This window comes from Balaenoptera borealis (assembly GCF_965194805.1).
Source record: "Balaenoptera borealis genome assembly, chromosome: X".
NCBI lineage: Eukaryota > Metazoa > Chordata > Mammalia > Artiodactyla > Balaenopteridae > Balaenoptera > Balaenoptera borealis.
The window spans coordinates 63099937-63123315 of NC_138881.1; the positions used below are offsets into that span (position 1 = coordinate 63099937).

The following is a 23379-nucleotide window of genomic DNA, read 5'->3' on the forward strand; positions in this document are numbered from 1 at the left end:
CACTTTCAATCCACCCTCCAAACTACAGCTTTTCCAAAGAACACATGTTATTTAATATATTCTGCCCTAAAATGCCCTTTTCTCATTCATCCACCAGTACACAGTATCTACCTTCAATACTCATCTATAAATTCTTTGTTTGTAAAGTTTTCCATGACCTCTCTAGACTGAGGGTGGTTCTCCTCAAAAACCCTGTACACATATCTACTAACGCACTTACCACACCTTATTTTGAATAGTTGGTTACCTGTTTTCTCCTCTAAATCATGATTTCCTGGAGGGCAAAGGCTATGCCTTGTTCATGGTTATAGCCCCAGTACCTAGTACAGTGTCTGCCAAATGGCAGGTAACTGATAAATGTTTGTTAAAAGACTGGCTGAAGATGGTGGCATGTTCTTTTTGTAAATGTAAAGCTGTGACAGGCAGTGGTAAACTCTAGAAAGACTAGTATGATTTTGATACTTTTGTATCTATGATAATATTCTAAGCTAGTAATATATAAGAATTCATTTAAAAGATAATTTTACAATAGGTTTATTTAAATAGATTTCCTCTAGCTATTCATCAAAGCAATAGATTGTAGTTGCACAAAAGATCCTAAATAAGAAGTAAAATTCATCAGAGTTGTGAAAAGTAGAGCTAGCAAGATGAAGGGGAAAGAGATGACTGAAAGGACCTGGGTTGTAGCGTCAGTTGTCACTGATTAGCTAGGATGTAACTGGACTGCTTGAGAAGTATTCAAAACAGAAACAACGATAGTAGCCTAACCACATGAGCTCTGTTGGCAAACCCCACAAAATCCATTACCAAAAATGGTGTTTTACTACAGAACCATACACCAAAATTGCAATGGCAAAAGTTAAAGCACTTTACAATTCACAAACTGCTTTCATATCTGTCATTCTCTTGATCCTCCCCAGAATAGTGGAAGATAGGTCTTATTCAAATGTCCATTTTATAACCTAAAAACACCGAGATTAAGATAAAGTAGCTAAAACAAAGTAATACTCTCCTGCTTCAAAACCTTTCAAAATCTTTTCATGATATTAGACTGCTTGGTGACAAATTCTGACAACACTTCCTCATGACAGGAAGTGCAGGCCTTTATCACTTCTCTTCTATATTACTTCAATATCCTCCTAACTGATGTCCCTATCTCCAATCCCTGTCTATTTCCAATCTATCCTTCAAACTGCAGGCAGAATCATATTGCTAAAACAAATTTGATAATATTATCCCTACTTAAAAATTATATTCTAGGCCAGCCATGTCCAGTAGAACTTTCTGTGATTATGAAAATGTTCTGTATCTGTGTGGTCAAATACAATAGCCACTTAGACACATGTGGCTATTGAGCACTTAAAATATGTCTAGTGTGACTAAGCTACTAAGTTTCACACTTTATTTAATTTTAATTGAAATTTAAATAGCCATATGTGGCTAATGTCTACTGTATTGGAAAGTATAGCTCTAAGCAATAGGAAGCCTTTATTTATTTATTTTTTCGGATCCTGGTGAAAACCAATGAATAAATAAATAGGTTATACTTACTTATTAGACAAAAAGCTTTAGAGCATAACTGCCTTTTGTTCTTTTCTCCTTTTCAATGTTTTCTAATCTTTCAGTAGCTGGTATGTACTGTTTTGGTAAATTTTTTGTAAATACAAGAACTTGATTTTGAAAAAAGAAACATGAGTATAGATCTTTATTAGGCAGCATCAAATATGTAGAATACCTATGTTACATAGAAACTGAAGAAACCACTGAAATAAAGAGGAGATACTGGGACTCAATCTTCAAAAAATCCCCCAATTCCCCAGTAAAATGATAACCAAAACTGGCTAAACCTAAAAGCTGCAGAATACTTCCAGGAAAGCTTCTTAAACATGTTAAAGACTGTTTTATGTTACAAAAAATAATCATTAAGTCATATGCAAGAATGCTAAAATGCATTACTAGTAGACAAAACAAACCAGAGTTCAATAAATGAACATATTAATACAACCTATTCAAAAAGATCAGACCACCAACTGAAAAGCTTAAATATGAAATTTTTCTCATTATAAAAACAAGTATATCAAACAATGCCAAACTAGAATGGCAAGTGAAAGTTCCTTTTTACTGTCCTCTGGCCTCCCAACCCATCCCCTCTCCAGAGGCGTGTTTGCAGTATATGCTTCCAGTTTTCTATGTATTTACATACACACACACTGTCATGGACTGAATTGTGTCTCCTCCAAATTCATGTTGAAGTCCTAGCCCCCAGTGTCTCAAATGTGACTGTATATGGACATAGGGCCTTTAAAGATGTTTATTAAGGTTAAGTGAGGTCATTAGGGTGGGACCTATCTAATATGACTGGTATACTTATAAGAAGAGATTACGACACAGACTTGCACAGAGAAAAGACCTTGTGAGGACAGAGAAGACAGCCATCTGCAAGCCAAGGAGAGAGGTCTCAGAAGAAATCAACCCTGCCAACACCTTATCTCAGACTTCTAGCCTCCAGAACTGTGAGAAAATAAATTTCTGTTGTTTAAGCCACCCAGTCTATGGTACTTCGTTATGGCAGCCCTGGCAAACTAATACACACACACACATACAAACAGCTGTTAAGTCACCATAGTTAAGAATGGTTGAAGAAAGAGTTCACACTTGGCAAATATTCATACACTTAAAAACACGAATATATTACAATGACAAGTCAATACAAGTTACTCAAGATCAGTAAAAAATAATCTGATAAGTAAACCAAAATAGAAGCCTCAACTTCTCTTTTCCAGTATGCTTTGAAAAGCATGATAAGTTAACAGTTTAAAAGCCTACTCTCTTAAAACATCAGTATCTGAGAAACTACACTCTTAGGATATAGTTTCTCCACTCTAACATCTCTTTCACCTCTGGATGTGGTAAAGAAAACTTAATCAGAGAACTAATAAATAAGCCAAAATACAGCCTGCAGTTAAAATTGCTACAAGGACTAAAATTTTATATATCTTATTCCTCAAAGAACTCCATCTTATAAGTCATATTTTAAGCAAAGGATGCCTACTAATAAAGTAACTCAAAAATTTTAAAAGCATATATGCTTTGGTTACTGAGCAAAACCTGACATTCAGTGACACTAACCCACCATAGTACCACCTAGTGACAGAAATACAATGGACAAACTTAAGAGGTTACCCTCAAGTTTAATAATTCCACAATCTGATTATGATTTTGCTGAAATATACACTTTAGGTAGAAAGTGAGCCTTCTATTGCAAATGTATAGTTCCAAAGCAAACATTATTTATTCTTATGTTAGACTTTGTTTTGATTTGATTACAGGGTTTAATCACTCATTTTATAAATATTTTCTGAGTGTCCGCTACATGTGAGATACCATGCCCAGCTATGTGCAAGATAAAAAAGATGACTGGAATGTATCTGCCTTTTAGGTGCATAAAATCTTACCTCCTCCACAAGACACATGATAACTGTACTTGTAGAAAAAGGTATTATAGGAATTCAGAGGAGGAAGAAATCAGTGTCTTATAAGCTTATAAGGAATAGTTCTGTGACATAAATTGGCCCTTGAGCTAAGATTTGAAAAACAGAAAGGAGTTAGAGAGAGGACATTTCAGACAGAGTGTATGGTATAAATGAAGAAACAAAAACAAAAAAGCACAATGTCCAAGGAACAGGGAGCAATCCAGGGTGGCTGAAGGGGCAGAGTATTTATAGAGAAATAGTTAATAATATGGCTAGCAAGCTAGTTAAGTGAAAATCCTTTAGGGCCTTGAACAGCAGGCTAAGGTGTAGAGACCACTGAAGTCCACAAGCAGGAAAGTCATACTTATCAGAGTTATGCTTTAGGAAGAATAATCTGGATGTTTTGTGTGGGATGGGTTGGAAGGGTGAATGCCTGAGGCAGTGAGAAAAGTCATGCGTAAAGTTACAAGGGCCTAAAACTAGGGCAGAAGTTGAGGGACTGAAAAGGACAGAATAGGCCATTGCTACTACAATGAAATGTTCACCTACCTCACAGGGCTACTGTAAAGATCAAACGACATAATAAAAGATCTGAAAAGTTTATTTACTCACTAGTGACAAACTTTACAAGAGTGTCAAGAGCACAAATGAGGACTTTAGGGAGAGAGATTTTAAAAACGGAAAGAAAAAATCAAAACAACAAAAATGTCCTTTTGCAGGCAGCTAAATATATACCTATTAAAATTACTAAAATATTAAATAATTAAAAGACCTAATTTTGGTAAAGACTGAGTACTAAGTAAAAGAATGCTTATAAGTATATGATGTTAGGGAGTGTTCTAATTTCATACTTTTATATGTACCTGTCCAGTTTTCCCAGCACCACTTATTGAAGAGGCTGTCGTTTCTCCACTGTATATGCTTGCCTCCTTTATCAAAGATAAGGTGAACATATGTGCGTGCGTTTATCTCTGGGCTTTCTATCCTGTTCCATTGATCTATGTTTCTGTTTTTGTGCCAGTACCATACTGTCTTGATTACTGTAGCTTTGTAATATAGTTCGAAGTCAGGGAGCCTGATTCCTCCAGCTCCGTTTTTCTTTCTCAACATTGCTTTGGCTATTTGGGGTCTTTTGTGTTTCCATACAAATTGTGAAATTTTTTGTTCTAGTTCTGTGAAAAATGCCAGTGGTAGTTTGATAGGGATTGCATTGAATCTGTAAATTGCTTTGGGTAGTATAGTCATTTTCACAATGTTGATTCTTCCAATCCAAGAACATGGTATATCTCTCCATCTATTTGTATCATCTTTAATTTCTTTCATCAGTGTCTTATAATTTTCTGCATACAGGTCTTTTGTCTCCTTAGGTAGGTTTATTCCTAGGTACTTCATTCTTTTTGTTGCAGTGGTAAATGGGAATGTTTCCTTAATTTCTCTTTCAGATTTTTCATCATTAGTGTATAGGAATGCAAGAGATTTCTGTGCATTAATTTTGTATCCTGCTACTTTACCAAATTCATTGATTAGCTCTAGAAGTTTTCTGGTAGCATCTTTAGGATTCTCTATGTATAGTATCATGTCATCTGCAAAGAAACAGGATTTAAAATTATCTCAGCAATGTAAAAATTATGTACATATAAGAACTGAAATTCAGGGGGAAAATGGAAAATTATTTAAGAGGTGAGATTGTGGGTATTTTTCTCATGTTTATTAGATGTGATTTTATACAATTAAAGAGAAATGTATAAATAAAATTAAAAAGGAAAACTATAAGAATCACATACAGAACAGGCAATTTCGCCTCTATTGTATATTTTACAACATGGAAAGTACACACTCCTTTGAAAAACCAACAACTTTAAGATCACAACATTGAATATTGATGTATTACTGCATTTTGCATTTAATAAAAAGTTTGATATGAGCAAAACAGGTTTCCATTCCATTTCTACCCCCACTGCCCAGTGACAAGGGCCCTTTACTCTGCCACTGGCTACTTAGAAACTACATTAGAAACCCACCAGCCTGCAATATTTATCGGGGATTGATACCCCTGATATTGCATGCAAAATGAAGCATATGTGTATGTGCATTTTTCTAGGGGGAAAGTTCATAGCTTTTATCAGATTCTCAAAGGGCCTACTGTTCTAAATGAAAGTTTAGAACCACTATTATGAACTTTTCTCCCCCTCCTATTAATCTTAATAACCAATTCAAATCAATATGTCAATGGTTTAGAGAATGTTATTTATTCAACCATTTCTGAATGAGGGGTCCTCTGAATTCCTCTTCTCAATCCCCAGTGCCACTTCTGCAAGTGGCAGAAGACCTTTAGATGTAAGAAGTTTCTAAGACCTTTTTATTTCCATTCCTTATCATTTATAGCCCATGTAAGCTTCATCTTTAATTTATAAAAATTTTTATAGTAATGCTGCTACTCTCCACCACCTCCTTAGAATCTTTTCTACCTTCCTAGATGATTTTAGAACCTAGCTTACATTTCCTCCACTCTAATTCCATCTCCCCAACACTAGCAAATACTAAACTCACCATCAATCTCAGTTCTTCTACTCCTACACTAAGATCAATAAGTAGTATGAGAAGAGACAACAATACAAATTTGCTCCATTAAAAAGTCATGTGCGGACTTCCCTGGTGGTCCAGTGGTTGAGACTCTGCGTTCCCAATGCAGGGGGCCCGGGTTCGATCCCTGGTCAGCAAACTGGATCCTGCATGCTGCAGCTAGGAGCCTGCATGCTACAACTAAAGATCCTGCATGCTGCAACTGAAGATCCCGCATGTCGCAACTGGGACCTGGTATAGCCAAATAAATAAATAAATATTTTTTTTTTAAATTCATGTGAACTGAAATGTAGCCTATGTTGCTCCTGGCAAACTACTACCAGTAATAAACTAGGCTCTCAAACTAGAGGTATTGGGTTGGCCAAAAAGTTCGTTCAGCATTTTTGAAACACCTGGAAAATCCCAAACAAACTTTTTGGCCAACCCAATAGTATATATTCAAAGGGCTAGTCCCAACAGATCAAAGTCAGGAAACTACAGAAGTGGAAGAAACCTTAAAGATCAAGTAGCTGAATCTTATTTTACAGAAACTGAGGTCCAAAGGAACAAGTGATCTGTCCAAGATAATTAGAGTAGAAACAGAGCTCAAGTGGTCAGGTGTCCTGGTCCAACGTTCATTCCACTGCGCCATGTTATGTCCTTTGTACACCAGTTGTTTATTCTCTTCAATATTTAGAAATCAAAATCCTTCAAATTGTCTGTATTTTCTCCAGTAAGCTATACTTACTACTACCTCAAGACTCCTTAATATATGCAATATCATTCCTTCCTGGCTTGTTGAGAGAGAATGATACAGGGGACAGGAATTGAGCCTTAATGAAATCAAGATCAACTGTACTTCTGAGTACACTGTCACTCTCTTATATGAAGAACTGAATTGGTTTGGTATGTCTTACTCTTCTCAAAACCAAGCTGACTGCTTCCTAATAGCTTATATTCTTCTAATGATAGCAAATTATTGCCTAATGATTTGTTCTAGTGTCTTCTAACACAAAAGCCAAAACTAGAATCCAACTCTTCTGATTGTTGGTTTACCAATATTCTTTCTGCTAGATTATCCTCTTTAAAGTGAGCTGTGGGGACTTGCCTGGTGGTCCAGTGGGTAAGACTCCACGCTCCCAATGAAGGGGGCCCAGGTTCGATCCCTGGTCAGGGAACTAGATCCCGCATGCATGCCACAACTAAAGAGTTCGCATGCCGCAACTAAGAGTTCACACACCGCAATGAAGATCCCACACACTGCAATTAAGACCTGGCACAGCCAAAATAAATAAATACATAAATACATACATAAATAAATAAAATGTTAAAAAAATAAAGTGAGCTGTGATCCTGAAGAATATAAATTTAAGTCAGTTCTATCTTTAAGAAGATATCTACTTAAGTTACGATTAATGGTTATTTCTTCTGCCTCTTAGGACATCATTTAAAAAGTTGCTTTGTTATCCCAATAAAAGGATTATTAATTTAAGAAATTTCTTCTAATATGCACATGAAATCCCTCTTCCTTCAACTGAAGTCTATATTTCTGTATTATAAACTAATATTCCAGGTATGTTCAGGTATCACTGAACTATTAGAAGGACAGCTTTTAATTTTTTAAAAATTAATTATCCTTCAGATACTTTAAATGTAACTGAATCACCTCTCACCCTCTTCAGTTCCATGCAAAATAATCCACTTGAAAACATCCTTAATTTTTTCCTGTTAAGTTCTGTTTTTCACTTTCTTATTACATTTTGTGTCTTCTCAGTATTCACTGTAATTTCTTGACATGCATCTTATGTTATGAAACTTAAATCTTAAAACTTTAGGATCTCTAAAAAGCAGAGTAGGAGGATTATTTCCCTAGTGTTATTATAGTCCCACTTCAGTTATTATGAAGGCCAGAAGTCTCTTAACTTTTATCTACATTGTTAATTATCAGCAGCTAGTCACCAGTGGGAGGGCAGGAAGAGGGAACTTACACACTACTGGAAGAAATTAAAGTTCCCATCCTTTGTCCATGATGTCAGAGCCAACAAATGAAAACAAAACAGTACCTGTCCAAAAGAACTACTAAATGGAACATACAAGGTAAGTACCTCACTGGTAATATCTCCTACAAACCAAAGAGAAAGGACAGACTGCTTTGCTGCATGCGATATGCCAAAGAACATGAACCTGTCAAAAACAAATGAAAAGAGTTCCACTTCTAACATGACAACATAAGGAGCTCCTTAGACTCACTCCCCAACAAAACTGGTGAAATTTATAAAGTATTACCATTTAAAGTCCCTAGAAATGGTCCTGGAGGCATATAGCAAATGAAATATCATTTACTCAAGAAAATCTATTAGAGCTCAGTAAGAACGGCAAGAGTCTGTGGTGTTTGAACCAGGACACACTCCCTGCCTCCCCACTCCCAGTTCAGCCATATGGAAACTCCACTTGAGATTGGTGCAGCCAGGAGCACAGTGCTCCCTCTGCCCCCTGAGATTATAGTCAAAAGACTATCTTCCTGGGAAAGGCAGGACATCAGCATTTCTCATCCTTCACCCCAACAACCTGTTGCTGAAGCTAAGTTCTGGGCTAACATGGCCAAGAGGTAGGGTCTCCCTTCTTCCACACACCCCCACTAGAGGGACAGAGGCTCTACCTTGGGTGTGATGCCACTGAGAATATTGAAGCCCCAGTCACCCTGGCCCTGACTCATAAGAGAGTAGTTGCATACCAAGAGAGGCAAGGCAAAAAGACCTGAGGCTACTGCTCCCCCTACTCCATCTAGTGCTCAACTCCTAAAGTGGGGATATCACTCAGAGAGAAGCCACCACTGTCCCCCACGCCCAGCTCCAGAGCTGTGGCTGGGAGATTTTGCCTGGAGAGAGAAGGTCCTGAAGCAGATAGCTCCTAATCTCTTCCCAGAGGAAGTGACTTCATACAGCTAGACGTGGATTAGTTCAAGCCCAAGGCTACTCTCAAATATAGTAGAGGTTGAGGTGAAAGGCAAGTAGGAGGAGACTAGTGGAATCACTGGACATAGAGGCTGAACTGTAGGTCAGCTGGTTTGCCCCAGAGAACCAGAAAACCAAGGAGGGAAATGTACAGGAGAAGACTGCCTAGGGTCGGAAAAAACCTCAAACACTGACCTCAACAACTTCAAAGGAACTTTGAACTTCAAAGGAACCCCAATCTGATGGCTTTAGTCGGTGAAACAATTTCTGCCCCAGGGCACTGTTGGAAAAAACAGTGTTGATCTCCCAGCAACAACTGGAGCATAATTGGAAAAGAGACAGAGAGAGCCTCAGCAAAACCACTGCCCTCTCAGGGTGACTGGGCATATGCAAGGCTATGCTGCTTAAGAGGCAACATCAGAGGCACTAACACTGAGAAGTGGGGAGCAAGGGAAGGGTGGAGAGAGACAGCACTAAAATCCAGCCAGTTCCTAAATAAACAAACAAACAAGTAAATAACACTAATAAGCCCTGGGAGGGAGGGGACCAGTACCAAGAGTTACTACATTATCTAAAATGTCCAGTTTCAAAAAAATTGCAAGACACACAAAGAAACATGAAACTACAACCTATACACTGAGGAAAAAAGCAGGCAAAAGAAACTGCCTACGGTTTTGACCAGATGTCAGACTGAAGAGAAAATACCTTCAAACCTGTCATTATAAATATGTTCAAAGACTAAAGCAAACCCTGTTAAAGAAATAAAGGAAGATTGGTTCAAGATGGCAGAGAAGAAGGATGTGCTCTCACTCCCTCTTGCAAGAACACCAGAATCACAACTAACCGCTGAACAATCATCAACAGGAAGACACTGGAACTCACCAAAAAGGACACCCCACATCCAAAGACAAAGGAGAAGCCACAATGAGACAGTAGAAGGGGTGAAATCACAATAAAAACAAATCCCATAACTGCTGGATGGGTGACTCACAAACTGGAAAACACTTATACGACAGAAGTCCCCCCACTGGAGTGAAGGTTCTGAGCCCCACGTCAGGCTTCCCAACCTGGGGGTCCAGCAACGGGAGGAGGAATTCCTAGAGAATAAGACTTCGAAGGCTAGCAGGATTTGATTGCAGGACTTTGACAGGACTGGGGGAAACAGACTCCACTCTTGGAGGGCACACACAAAGTAGTGTGTGCATCGGGACCCAGGGGGAGGAGCAGTGACCCCACAGGAGACTGAACCCGACCTACCTGCTAGTGTTGGAGGGTTTCCTGCAGAGGCGGGGGTGGCTGTGGCTCACTGTGAGGACAAGGACACTGGCAGCAGAAGTTCTGGGAAGTCCTCCTTGGCGTGAGCCCTCCCAGAGTCTGCCACTGGCCCCACCAAAGAGCCCGGGGCGGGCTCCAGTGTTGGGTCGCCTCAGGCCAAACAACCAACAGGGAGGGAACCCAGCCCCACCCATCAGCAGACAAGTGGATTAAAGTTTTACTGAGCTCTACCCACCAAAGCAACAGCCAGCTCTACCCACCACCACTCCCTCCCATCAGGAAACTTGCACAAGCCTCATAGATAGCCTCATCCACCAGAAGGCAGACAGTAGAAGCAAGAAGAACTACAATCCTGCAGCCTGTGGAACGAAAACCACATTCACAGAAAGATAGACAAGATGAAAAGGCAGACAGCTATGTACCAGATGAAGGAACAAGATAAAACCCCAGAAAAACAACTGAATGAAGTGGAGATAGGCAACCTTCCAGAAAAAGAATCCAGAATAATGATAGTGAAGATGATCCAGTACCTCGGAAAAGAATGGAGGCAAAGATCGAGAAGATACAAGAAATGTTTAACAAAGATCTAGAAGAATTAAAGAACAAACAAGCAGAACTGAACAACACAATAACTGAAATGAAAAATGCACTACAAGGAATCAATAGCAGAATAACTGAGGCAAAAGAACAGATAAGTGACCTGGAAGACAGAATGGTGGAATTCACTGCTACGGAACAGACTAAAGAAAAAAGAATGAAAAGAAATGAAGACAGCCTAAGAGACCTCTGGGACAATATTAAATGCAACAACATTCGCATTATATGGGTCCCAGAAGGAGAAGAGAGAGAGAAAAGACCCGAGAAAATATTTGAAGAGATTATAGTCGAAAACTTCCCTAACATGGGAAAGGAAATAGACACCCAAGCCCAGGAAGCGCAGAGAGTCCCATAGAGGATAAACCCAAAGAGAAACACACTGAGACATATAGTAATTAATTGGCAAAAATTAAAAACAAAGAAAAATTATTGAAAGCAGCAAGGGAAAAATGACAAATAACGTACAAGGGAACTCCCATAAGGTTAACAGCTGATTTCTCTGCAGAAACTCTACAAGCCAGAAGGGAGTGGCATGATATACTTAAAGTGATGAAACGGAAGAACGGACAACCAAGATTACTCTACCAGGAAAGGATCTCATTCAGATTCCATGGAGAAATCAAAAGCTTTACAGACAAGCAAAAGCTAAGAGAATTCAGCACCACGAAACCAGCTCTACAACAAATGCTAACGGAACTTCTCTAAGTGGGAAACACAGGAGAAGAAAAGGACCTACAGAAACAAACCCAAAACAGTTAAGAAAACTGTAATAGGAACATACATATCAATAATTAACTTAAACGTGAGTGGATTAAATGCTCCAACCAAAAGACACAGGCTTGTTGAATGGATACAAAAACAAGACCATCTATATGCTGTCTACAAGAGACCCACTTCAGACCTAGGGACACATACAGACTGAAAGTGAGGGGATGGAAAAAGATATTCCAGGCAAATGGAAATCAAAAGAAAGCTGGAGTAGCAATACTCATATCAGATAAAAGAGACTTTAAAATAAAGAATGTTACAAGAGACAAGGAAGGATACTACATAATGATCAAGGGATCAATCCAAGAAGAAGATATAACAATTATAAATATATATGCACCCAACATAGGAGCACCTCAATATATAAGGCAACTGCTAACAGCTATAAAAGAAGAAATTGACAGTAACACAATAATAGTGGGCGACTTAAACACCTCACTTACACCAATGGACAGATCATCCAAACAGAAAATTAATAAGGAAACACAAGCTTTAAATGATACAATAGACCAGATAAAGTTAATTGATATTTATAGGACATTCCATCCAAAAACAGAAGACTACACTTTCTTCTCAAGTGTGCACGGAACATTCTCCAGGATAGATCACATCTTGGGTCACAAATCAAGCCTCCGTAAATTTAAGAAAACTGAAATCATATCAAGCATCTTTTCTGACCACAAAGCTATGAGATTAGAAATCAATTACAGGGGAAAAAAAAGTAAAAAACACAAACACATGGAGGCTAAACATTACTAAAGAACCAAGAGATCACTGAAGAAATCAATAAAACTAAACGCTGGTTCTTTGAGAAGATAAACAAAATTGATAAACCATTAGCCAGACTCATCAAGAAAAAGAGGGAGAGGACTCAAATCAATAAAATTAGAAATGAAAAAGGAGAAGTTACAACAGACACCGCAGAAATACAAAGCATCCTAAGAGACTACTACAAGCAACTCTATGCCAATAAAATGGACAACCTGGAAGAAATGGACAAATTCTTAGAAAGGTATAACCTTCCAAGGCTGAACCAGGAAGAAACAGAAAATATGAACAGACCAATCACAAGCAATGAAATTGAAACTGTTATTAAAAATCTTCCAACAAACAAAAGCCCAGGACCAGATGGCTTCACAGGTGAATTCTATCAAACATTTAGAGAAGAGCTAACACCCATCCTTCTCAAACTCTTCCAAAAAATTGCAGAGGAAGGAACACTCCCAAACTCATTCTATGATGCCACCATCCCCCTGATAACAAAACCAAAGATATCACACAAAAAAGAAAATTACAGACCAATATCACAGATGAATATAGATGCAAAAATCCTCAACAAAATAGTAGCAAACAGAATCCAATAACACATTAAAAGGATCATACACCATGATCAAGTGGGATTTATCCCAGGGACACAAGGATTCTTCAGTATACGCAAATCAATCAATGTGATACACCATATTAACAAATTGAAGAATAAAAACCATATGATCATCTCAATAGATGCAGAAAAACCTTTTGACAAAATTCAACACCCATTTATGATAAAAACTCTCCAAAAAGTGGGCATAAAGGGAACCTACCTCAACATAATACAGGCCATATATGACAAACCCACAGCAAACATCATTCTCAATGGTGAAAATCTGAAAGCATTTCCTCTAAGATCAGGAACGAGAAAAGGATGTCCACTCTCTCAACTATTATTCAACACAGGATTGAAAGTCCTAGCCATGGCATTCAGAGAAGAAAAAGAAATAAAAGGAATACAAATTGGAAAAGAAGAAGTAAAACTGTCACTATCTGCAGATGACATGATACTATACATAGAGAATCCTAAAGACGCCACCAGAAAACTACTAGAGCTAATCAATGAATTTGGTAAAGTTGCAGGATACAAAATGACTGCACAGAAATCTCTTGCATTCCTATACACTAATGATGAAAAATCTGAAAGAGAAATTAAGGAAACATTCCCATTTACCACTGCAACAAAAAGAATGGAGTACCTAGGAATAAACCTACCTAAGGAGACAAAAGATCTGTATGCAGAAAACTATAAGACACTGTTGAAAGAAATTAAAGATGATACCAACAGATGGAGAGATATACCATGTTCTTGGATTGGAAGAATCAATACCGTGAAAATGACTATACTACCCAAAGCAATCTACAGATTCAATGCAATCCCTATCAAATTTCCAATGGCATTTTTACAGAACTAGAAAAAACAATCTTAAAATTTGTATGGAGACACAAAAGACCCCGAATAGCCAAAGCAGTCTTGAGGGAAAAAAACGGAGCGGGAGGAATCAGACTCCCTGACTTCAGACTATACTACAAAGCTATAGTAATCAAGACAGTATGGTACTGGCACAAAACCAGAAATATAGATCAGTGGAACACGATAGAAAGCCCAGAGATAAACCCACGCACCTATGGTCAACTAATCTATGACAAAGGAGGCAAGGATATACAATGGAGAAAAGACAGTCTCTTCAATAAGTGGTGCTGGGAAAACTGGACAGCTACATGTAAAAGAATGAAATTAGAACACTCCCTAACACCACACAGAAAAATAAACTCAAAATGGATTAGAGACCTAAATGTAAGACTGGACACTATAAAGCTCTCAGAGGAAAGCATAGGAAGAACACTCTTTGACATAAATCACAGCAAGATCTTTTTTGATCCACCTCCTAGAGTAATGGACATAAAAACAAAAATAAACAAATGGGGCCTAATGAAACTTAAAAGTTTTTGCAAAGCAAAGGAAACTACAAACAAGACGAAAAGACAACCCTCAGAATGGGAAAAAAATATTTGCAAACAAATCATTGGACAAAGGATCAATCTCCAAAATATATAAACAGCTCATGCAGCTCAATGTTAAAAAAACAACCAACCCAATCAATAAATGGGCAGAAGACCTAAATAGACATTTCTCCAAAGAGAACATACAGATGGCCAAGAAGCACGTGAAAAGCTGCTCAACACCACTAATTATTAGAGAAATGCAAATCTAAACTACAATGAAGTATCACCTCACACCAGTTAGAATGGGCATCATCAGAAAACCTACAAACAACAAACGCTGGAGAGGATGTGGAGAAAAGGGAACCCTCTTGCACTGTTGTTGGGAATGTAAATTGATACAGCCACTATGATGAACAGTATGGAGGTTCCTTAAAAATCTAAAAATAGAATTACCATATGACCCAGCAATCCCACTACTGGGCATATACCCAGAGAAAACCATAATTCAAAAAGACACATGCACCCCAATGTACACTGCAGCACTATTTACAACGGCCAGGTCATGGAAGCAACCTAAATGCCCATCAACAGAGGAATGGATAAAGAAGATGTGGTACATATATACAATGGAATATTACTCAGCCATAAAAAGGAACGAAATTGGGTCATTTGTAGAGACATGGATGAATCTAGAGACTCTCACACAGAGTGAAGTATGTCAGAAAAAGAAAAACAAATATCGCATATTAACGCATATATGTGGAACCTAGAAAAATGGTACAGATGAACCAGTCTGCAGGGCAGAAATTGAGACACAGATGTAGAGAACAAACATATGGACACCAAGGCGGGAAAGCAGCAGCTGGTGGGGGTGGTGGTGTGATGAACTGGGAAATTGGGATTGACATGTATACACTGATGTGTATAAAATGGATGACTAATAAGAACCTGCTGTATAAAAATAAAATTCAAAAATTCAAGAGAAAAATAATAAATAAAGGAAGGTGTGATGACAATGTCACATCACAGGTATAGTATCAATAGGAATGTATTGATATGTATAGGAATTATAAAAAAAGAACCAAGTGGAAATCCTAGAGTTGAAAATTACAATAACTGAAATGAAAAATTAAGTAGAGGTGCTCAACAGTAGATGTGAACTGACAGAACAAAGAATTAATGAACTCGAAGATGAGCAATAGAAATCATGCAATATGAAGAACAGAGATTTAAAAAGAGTGAAAAAAAATAAACAGATTCTCAGAGAAATGTAGGACATTATTAAGTGCACCAATATATGTATAATGACTGTACCAGAAAGAAAGGAGAGAGATAAAGGGGAAGAAAAACTACTCAATGAAATAATGGCTGAAAGCTTCCAAAGCTTATTAAAAAGAACAAAAATTTACACATGCAGGAAGCTCAACAAATTCCAAATAGGAAACATGCAAAGAGATCCACAGACACATTATAGTAAAAATACTGAAAGTCAAAAACAAGGGGAAAATCTTGAAAGTAACAAGAGAAAAAAGACTCCTCACTAATAAGAGAACCCCAATAAAACTAACAGCTAACTCCTTAGCAGAAACAAGTATAGGCTGTAAAGCAGTAGGATACCGTATTCAAAGGGCTCAAAGAAAAAACTGCCAAGGAAGAATCCTATATCCAGGAAAGCTGTTGTTCAAAAATAAAGGCAAAATAAAGACATTCCCAGACAAACAAAAATTGAGAGAATCTGTTACTAGCCGAACTACCTTACAAGAAATACTAATGTAAGTTCTTTAGCCTGAAAGCAAGTGACCTCAGACTGTAATTCAAATCCACACACACAAAAAAACAAGAGCACAGGAAAAGGTAATTGTGTTATTATAAAAGACTGTATAAATGCATACTTTTCTACTTTCTTCTTTGTACTAATTTCAAAAGCAATTGTATAAAATAATATTTATATAATGTATGATTAAGCCTGTAACATATAGAGATGCATTATACTTGCCAATAACAGCACAAAGGAGATGGGTGGGAGCACAGCTATATTGGGATAAGGAAATGACTCCAGATGGTAACTCAAACACAAGAGCACAAATGAAGAGAACCAGAAATGATAAATATGAAGGTTAATATAAAAAAAGCCATAAATATTTACTTACCCTCCTTTCTTCTCTCAGCTTCTTTAAAAGTCATAAAATTATATAAAATCATAATTATGACAATGTATTGTTAGGATTTTAACATTTATAGATGTAATATCTATAAAAGTAAAACAACAAAGCAGGGTAAGGAACTAGAACTATGCAAAAGTAATGTTTCTATATCTCACTAGAATTAAGTTATAAAATTCTTAGAAGAAAACATAAGGGTAAATATTCATGACCTTAGATACGGCAATGGATTTTTAGCTACAACACCAAAAGTATGACCAACAAAAGAAAAAAAATAAATAAATTTGACTTCAACAAAATGAAAAACTTTTGTGCTTCAAAGGACACTATCAAGAAAGAAAAAGACAACCCAGAGAATGGGAGAAAATATTTGCAAATCATATATCTGATAAGGGAATTGAATCTAGAATAAAGACTCATATCTCAATAATAAAAAGACCAATAATCCAATTAAAAATTGGGCAAAGGACCTGAACTGACATTTCTCCAAAGAATATATACAAATGGGCAATAAGCACATGGATAGATGCTCAACATCTTTAGTCATCAAGGAAATACAAATTAAAACCACAAGGATACATGACTTCACACCCACCAAGATGGCTAGACTAAAAAACGTCAGATAACAACAATTAGCTAGGATATGGAGAAACTGGAACCCTGTACACTTCTAATACTAATGTAAAATGTTGTAGTCACTTGGAAAACCAGTCTGGCAGTTCCTTAAAGAACTAAACAGAATTACCATATGACACAACAATTCTACTCTTAGGTATACACCCAAGAGAAATGAAAACTTATGTCCATATAAAACTTGTACATGAATGTTTATAGCAGCATTATTCATAATAGCCAAAAGATGGAAACAACCTGAATGTCTATCAACTGATGAACGCATAATCTTTTACATCCATATCATCGAATATTATTCAGCCATAAAAAGGAATGAGGTATTTAATGCATGCCATAACATGCATGAACCCTGAAAACATAATGCTAAGTGAAAGAAGCCAGTCTCAAGACCAAATATTATATGATTCCATTTATGTGAAATGTCCAGAATGGACAAATCTATAGAGACTGAACATAGATTAGTGGTTGCATAGGCCTGGTGCGGCAGGGGGAAGGAGGGTGATAGCCAAAAGGGTAGCAGGTTTCTTTTTGAGGTAATGGAAATGTAAAATTGACTATGGTGATGGTGGTATATACCACTGAATATACTAAAATCCACTGAATATACTAAATCCACACTTTAAGTGGGTGACTGTATGATATGTGAATTAATCTCAATAAAGATGTTTAAAAAAAAACCAAATGAAAAAAGTATATGATCAGTGTCACGATCAAGAGTCGAGGACTCGTTAAACATAGATAAAAAGACACTATGGAACAAGTATATGATGCCTCAGTTTCTACCATATAAATATTGATGAAATAAATCCAAAATTCTATCATTCAAAATTCATTAAGTCCTTTTAATATTAATTAGTGAGGTAGAGAGGCAATTGTATAATAATCATTACAATTTAGGTCTTATCATATGAAATCCTCCCAGTTTAAGGAAAAACTATTTTTCTTAATAAACTCAAATTAATAATAATAAACTCAAAATGGATTAAAGACCTAAATGTAAGACCAGATACTATAAAACTCTTAGAGGAAAACATAGGCAGAACACTTTCTGACATAAATCGCAGCAAGATCTTTTGTGATCCACCTCCAAGAGTAATGAAAATAAAAACAAAAATAAACAAATGGGACCTAATTAAACACAAAAGCTTTTGCACAGCAAAGGAAACCATAAACAAGACGAAAAGACAACCCAGAAAATGGGAGAAAATATTTGCCAACAATGTGAATGGCAAGGGATTAATCTCCAAAATATACAAACAGCTCATACAGCTCAATATCAAAAAACCTAACAACCCAATCAAAAAATGGGCAGAAGATCTAAATAGACATTTCTCCAAAGAAGACATACAGATGGCCAAGAGGCACATGAAAAGATGCTCAACATCACTAATTATTAGAGAAATGTAAATCAAAACTACACAGCATCACCTCACACCAGTCAGAATGGCCATCATCAAAAAATCTGCAAACAATAAATGCTGGAGAGGGTGTAGAGAAATGGAAACCCTCCTACACTGTTGGTGGGAATGTAACTTGGTATAGCCACTATGGAGAACAGTATGGAGGTTCCTTAAAAAACTAAAAATAGAATTACCATATGATCCAGCAATCCCACTCCTGGGAATATATCCAGAGAAAACCATAATTCAAAAGGATACATGCACCCCAATGTTCATTGTGGCACTATTTACAATAGCCAGGACATGGAAGCAACCTAAACGTCCATCAACGGAGGAATGGATAAAGAGGATGTGGTACATATATACAATGGAATATTACTCAGCCAAAGAAAAGAACAAAATAATGCCATTTGCAGCAACATGGATGGACCTAGAGATTGTCATACTGAGTGAAGTAAGTCAGACGTTGAAAGACAAATATCATATGATATTGCTTATATGTGGAATCTAAAAAAATGGTACAAATGAACCTATTTACAAAACAGAAATAGACCCACAGACATAGAAAACAAACTTATGGTTACCAAAGGGGAAAGGGGGGGAAAGGATCAATTAGGAGGTTGGGATTAACAATATACACTACTATATATAAAATAGATAACTAATAAGAACCTACTGTATAGCACAGGGAACTCTACTCAATACTCTGTAATGACCTATATGGGAATAGAATCTAAAAAGAGTGGATATATGTATATGTATAACTGACTCACTTTGCTGTACAGCAGAAACTAACACAACATTGTAAATCAACTATACTCCAATAAAAATTAATTTAAAAAAATGAAGAAAATATATGATCAGTGTCAGGATCAAGAGTCAAGGACTTGTTAAACATAGATAAAAAAGGCACTATGGATTAAGTATATGATGCCTCAGTTTCTACCGTATCAATATTAATGAAACAAATCCAAAATTCTATCATTCAAAATTCATAAGTCCTTTCAATATTAAATAGTGTAGTAGAGAGGTAACTATATAATAATCATTACAATTTATGTCTTATATGAAATCTTCCCATTTTAAGAAAAAACTGTTTTAGGTGTTTCCCTCTATGAATAGTGGTCTAGTAATTATTAGATAAGTATCTTTAGAATTCAACAAACATTCACTATGTGATTAGGGTCTGTCACAGTCTTAATTACCCTTATATAAATATCTAACACACAGAAGGCAATAAACAAATGAATGGCCTTAATGGCTGTCATTTATCTATACTAGAACTTAGTCTCATCTGCAAAATTAGAAGGGCTGGATACGATCTTTACTTTTTAAAAAAAAAAATACTTTGTGGAGTACTTTATTTTTTTTTAATTTATTATTATTATCTTTTTATTTTTGGCTGCTTTGGGTCTTTGTTGCTGCGCGTGGGCTTTCTCTAGTTGCGGCGAGCGGGGCCTACTCTTCGTTGCAGTGCGCGAGCTTCTCACTGCGGTGGCTTCTCTTGTTGTGGAGCATGGGCTCTAGGCGGGCGGGCTTCAGTAGTTGTGGCATGCAGGCTTCAGTAGTTGTGGCTCGCGGGCTCTAGAGTGCAGGCTCAGTAGTTGTGGCGCACGAGCTTAGTTGCTCCGTGGCATGTGGGGTCTTCCCGGACCAGGGATGGAATCCGTGTCCCGGCATTGGCAGGTGGATTCTTAACCACTGTGCCACCAGGGAAGTCCCTGACCTTTTCTAAAGTAGTAGTGTTCAATAGAAATGTCTGCAATGATGGAAATGTTCCACATCTATATGGCTATTCAGCCCTTAAAATGTGACTAATGCAACTGAGGAATTAAATTTTTAATTTAATGTAAATTTAAACAGTCACAGGAAGCTAGTGACTACCACATTGTACAGCATAGCTCTAGGGCAAAATCCTGTGTGAAAAACACATTTCACAATGCATTCCAGTAACCACATACACATGGTAATGTATATATATGTATTCGTAAAACAATACTTCCCTTAATACATATAAAGCCTTGATATTTTCTTTCCTATTCTACTAAATTTCATCTAAAACAAAGTGCTGATCCAACCCACTAACATGATTTCGTAACACTGCACTAAGGCTCCTTTCAGCTCTAAAATATGCTATAAATACTAATGATTGTCCTAAAAGTATGCATTCAATATTTATTTTGTAATCTTAACCACAAGTGACTAATTAATCTGAAAATTTGCCTCAGGTTGTAGCAGGTTCTACTTTAAAAGCCTTATAATCATTCCTTCATCTCCCTGTTAAATCAACATTTTTAAAACAGAGGCAAAAGTTGCATGTCTTTAAGGAGTAGAAAACAAAGGTAACATCTTTTCCTTGTTTTTCATACTTCAGAAATGGTAACCAAAGAAATGGCAGGATATACAGGAGAGAGTGAAGGAAATTGTGGGGATAGTGTTCATGTAAAGAGAGAAAGCTAACTTGTTACTGTCATCACCTCCTCTGAATCTCCTAATGACGTCTCCTTCCCCCTCATTCTTCGAGCCTGAAAGTCCTACAAATTTTATCTTTTTTTAAATTAATTTTTACTGGAGTATAGTTGCTTTACAATGTTGTTTTAGTTTCTATTGTACAGCAGTAGAAAAGTGAATCAGCTATACATATACATACATCCCCTCTTTTTTGGATTTCTTTCAAATTTTATTTTAACTTCATCTGGCTTATTAGAGGACTAGAGAACAAGACTGGTTCCCAAGAGATCACATGTTACAAATTTCAACTACAAAGTGCTTTTAAAAAACCTTAATAAAAGGATCTGGATTTGCTTCTCTACCCTAATCTGCCATCTCCTATCATGAAATCCTCACTAGTCTAAACTATAAGCAGTTCTACAGAAGTTTCATGCTCTCTCTTACCTGTGGGCCTTTGTACATGCTATTCCCTCTTTAGCTAACTTCTAATTTTTCAGGTCTTGGTTTAGATATCAGTTACTCAAGGCAATTTTCTCCACCTTAAGATTAGTCTTGATGCCTCTCATGTATATTCCTCCAGTACTTTGTACCTTCCCCATCATTGCACTACTGTATTAATTGCCTGTTTACTTATCTATTTCCCCTACTAGATTTTAAACCCTTTAAGGACAGGGTGTATATTTTGTACTGTTCACTGATATAAAGATGTTCAATAATTACTGAATGAACATATCGATATAATTCCTTCAGCATTCCACATGTCTAGTGTCATACTCCCTGCTTGGAATGTTCTCCCCAGCTCTATTGCCAGCATGAGATCCTCTCTATAATCTAGTTCTTAATTATCACTATTTCCTCTGGATGCCTACAGCCCTTATTATTCATACTATTCATTTGATATTTAATCTACTACGTTGTTTTTTAGTTATTCTTGTAATGCATAGATCCGATCTCATTAACTAAATTGTCCAGCTTGAAGATATTACTGTGTTTCTTTTGGTACTCCATTACCTAGCATAGCACTATGTACACAGCAGACATTAAACATCTGTTGACAAAGAATCAAAACTTGAAAGGCTGTTTCTCATATGAAGCTGACAACACTTTAGCGATACAGATGAACAAGGGGTGCCAATTAAGCTTTCTGTCAATTATAGGCAATAAAAAGATACTGAAGTACGAATACAAATAACAATAAAACACTATTCTTAAGAAATAATAATGAACACAAATATTAAGATGCACTGTAGCCATAGCTACATTCATTAAAGATAAGTAGCCTTATGGCTTCCAAAGTGACCTGTGTACACAAAAGAATACTGTTTTTCAGATCAAAGGATAATCGTATTTACATATGAATTTAGGGCGGTCTATGTTTTGGAGACATAGATAATTACGGTTTGGGCCTATCAAGGAGCCCTGTCAGCAAGGAAGCTAACTGGTGCTAACTCAATTTGCCGCTTGTTAACAGGCAGCTTGTTATCTTCCAATGCCCTCCAAACTGCTATTTCTGACTGAGTAAAATCTTAACCATTGGCAAACTGGTCCCAAATTCCATTACTAACTTTGGAAAGTAGCCCAGTTCTCCTTGCATTTAGAAAAGTAAGCAGTATGGGAATGGTGTCTACTCTGCCTCTTAAACTAAGAGAAAAAACTGTAAACCCTGCGAGAGTCACCAGCGCTCCAGGTGCCCTCTGCCCGGAACCTTCCGTCCCGTTCCCATTTACTGTACCCCAAAGATTTTCTTCACCCCTTCCTCAAATTTCCAACCCTAACTTCCTTCACTTACTGCTGCTCCAAGTTAGCCCTGACAACCTTTCTTCTTTGTACTGGCTCTGCCCTGAAGACACAAGGGCAACCTTTTCCCTATAGGTCCCCTTGTCCTTCACGCTACACTTCCAAGTGAACGGCATCTCACCTGGGAGATTCCAGCAGTTCCCGAGCCGCCGAGCTGACGTGACCTCCATTGCGGACCTGGGCTCCAGATAGAGACTAGGGGCCGGATCGGTATCACAGCGTGCCAACAACGCTTTTCGAAAGCAGCCGCCGCAGCTGCCCAGCGCCAGGAAGGTATCGCGAGCAGCGCCATCTTGAGCGAGGAAAGAGGAACCGAGAGCAGAGGATTGTGGGACGCTGGCGGTCCGAACTCGCTACCTTAATCCTCCTCACCCCCCTCCCTCCCTGGAGGAGAGCGGAAACAGCTTCTCTCTGAAGATTCGGATGCTTTAGCGCAACCGCTTTTTTTCTTCTAGGGCCGGTCTTTGAGTGTCTTTTTTACACAGCAGGGAATAACGGAGTAACATTGTCTTTCTCTCTTTTCCTAGATTTGTCAGGTAAAACACAGGAT

The 23379-nt window shown here is 37.3% G+C and overlaps 1 protein-coding gene and 1 long non-coding RNA gene across 4 annotated transcripts in view; both read right to left on the reverse strand.

The window, feature by feature from the left end:
* ABCB7 (ATP binding cassette subfamily B member 7) overlaps window positions 1-23165 on the reverse strand; it is a 150661-nt gene extending 127496 nt beyond the window's left edge. For 2 of the 3 annotated variants that reach the window (XM_082377161.1, XM_082377160.1), the window contains exon 1: window positions 22951-23164. In XM_082377161.1, the coding sequence (XP_082233287.1) occupies window positions 22951-23121 (171 nt within the window). In that variant the 5' untranslated portion in view covers window positions 23122-23164. Of the gene's footprint in view, window positions 1-22950 lie in introns of all 3 variants that reach the window. The other variant, XM_082377162.1, reaches the window with a different exon arrangement.
* On the reverse strand, window positions 1676-6239 carry LOC309620827. Its single transcript, XR_014239675.1, has 2 exons — window positions 6024-6239; window positions 1676-5056 (listed from the first exon to the last, which is right to left on the reverse strand). It is a non-coding gene; the product is annotated as an uncharacterized lncRNA (long non-coding RNA).
* Window positions 23166-23379: the final 214 nt, after the last annotated feature.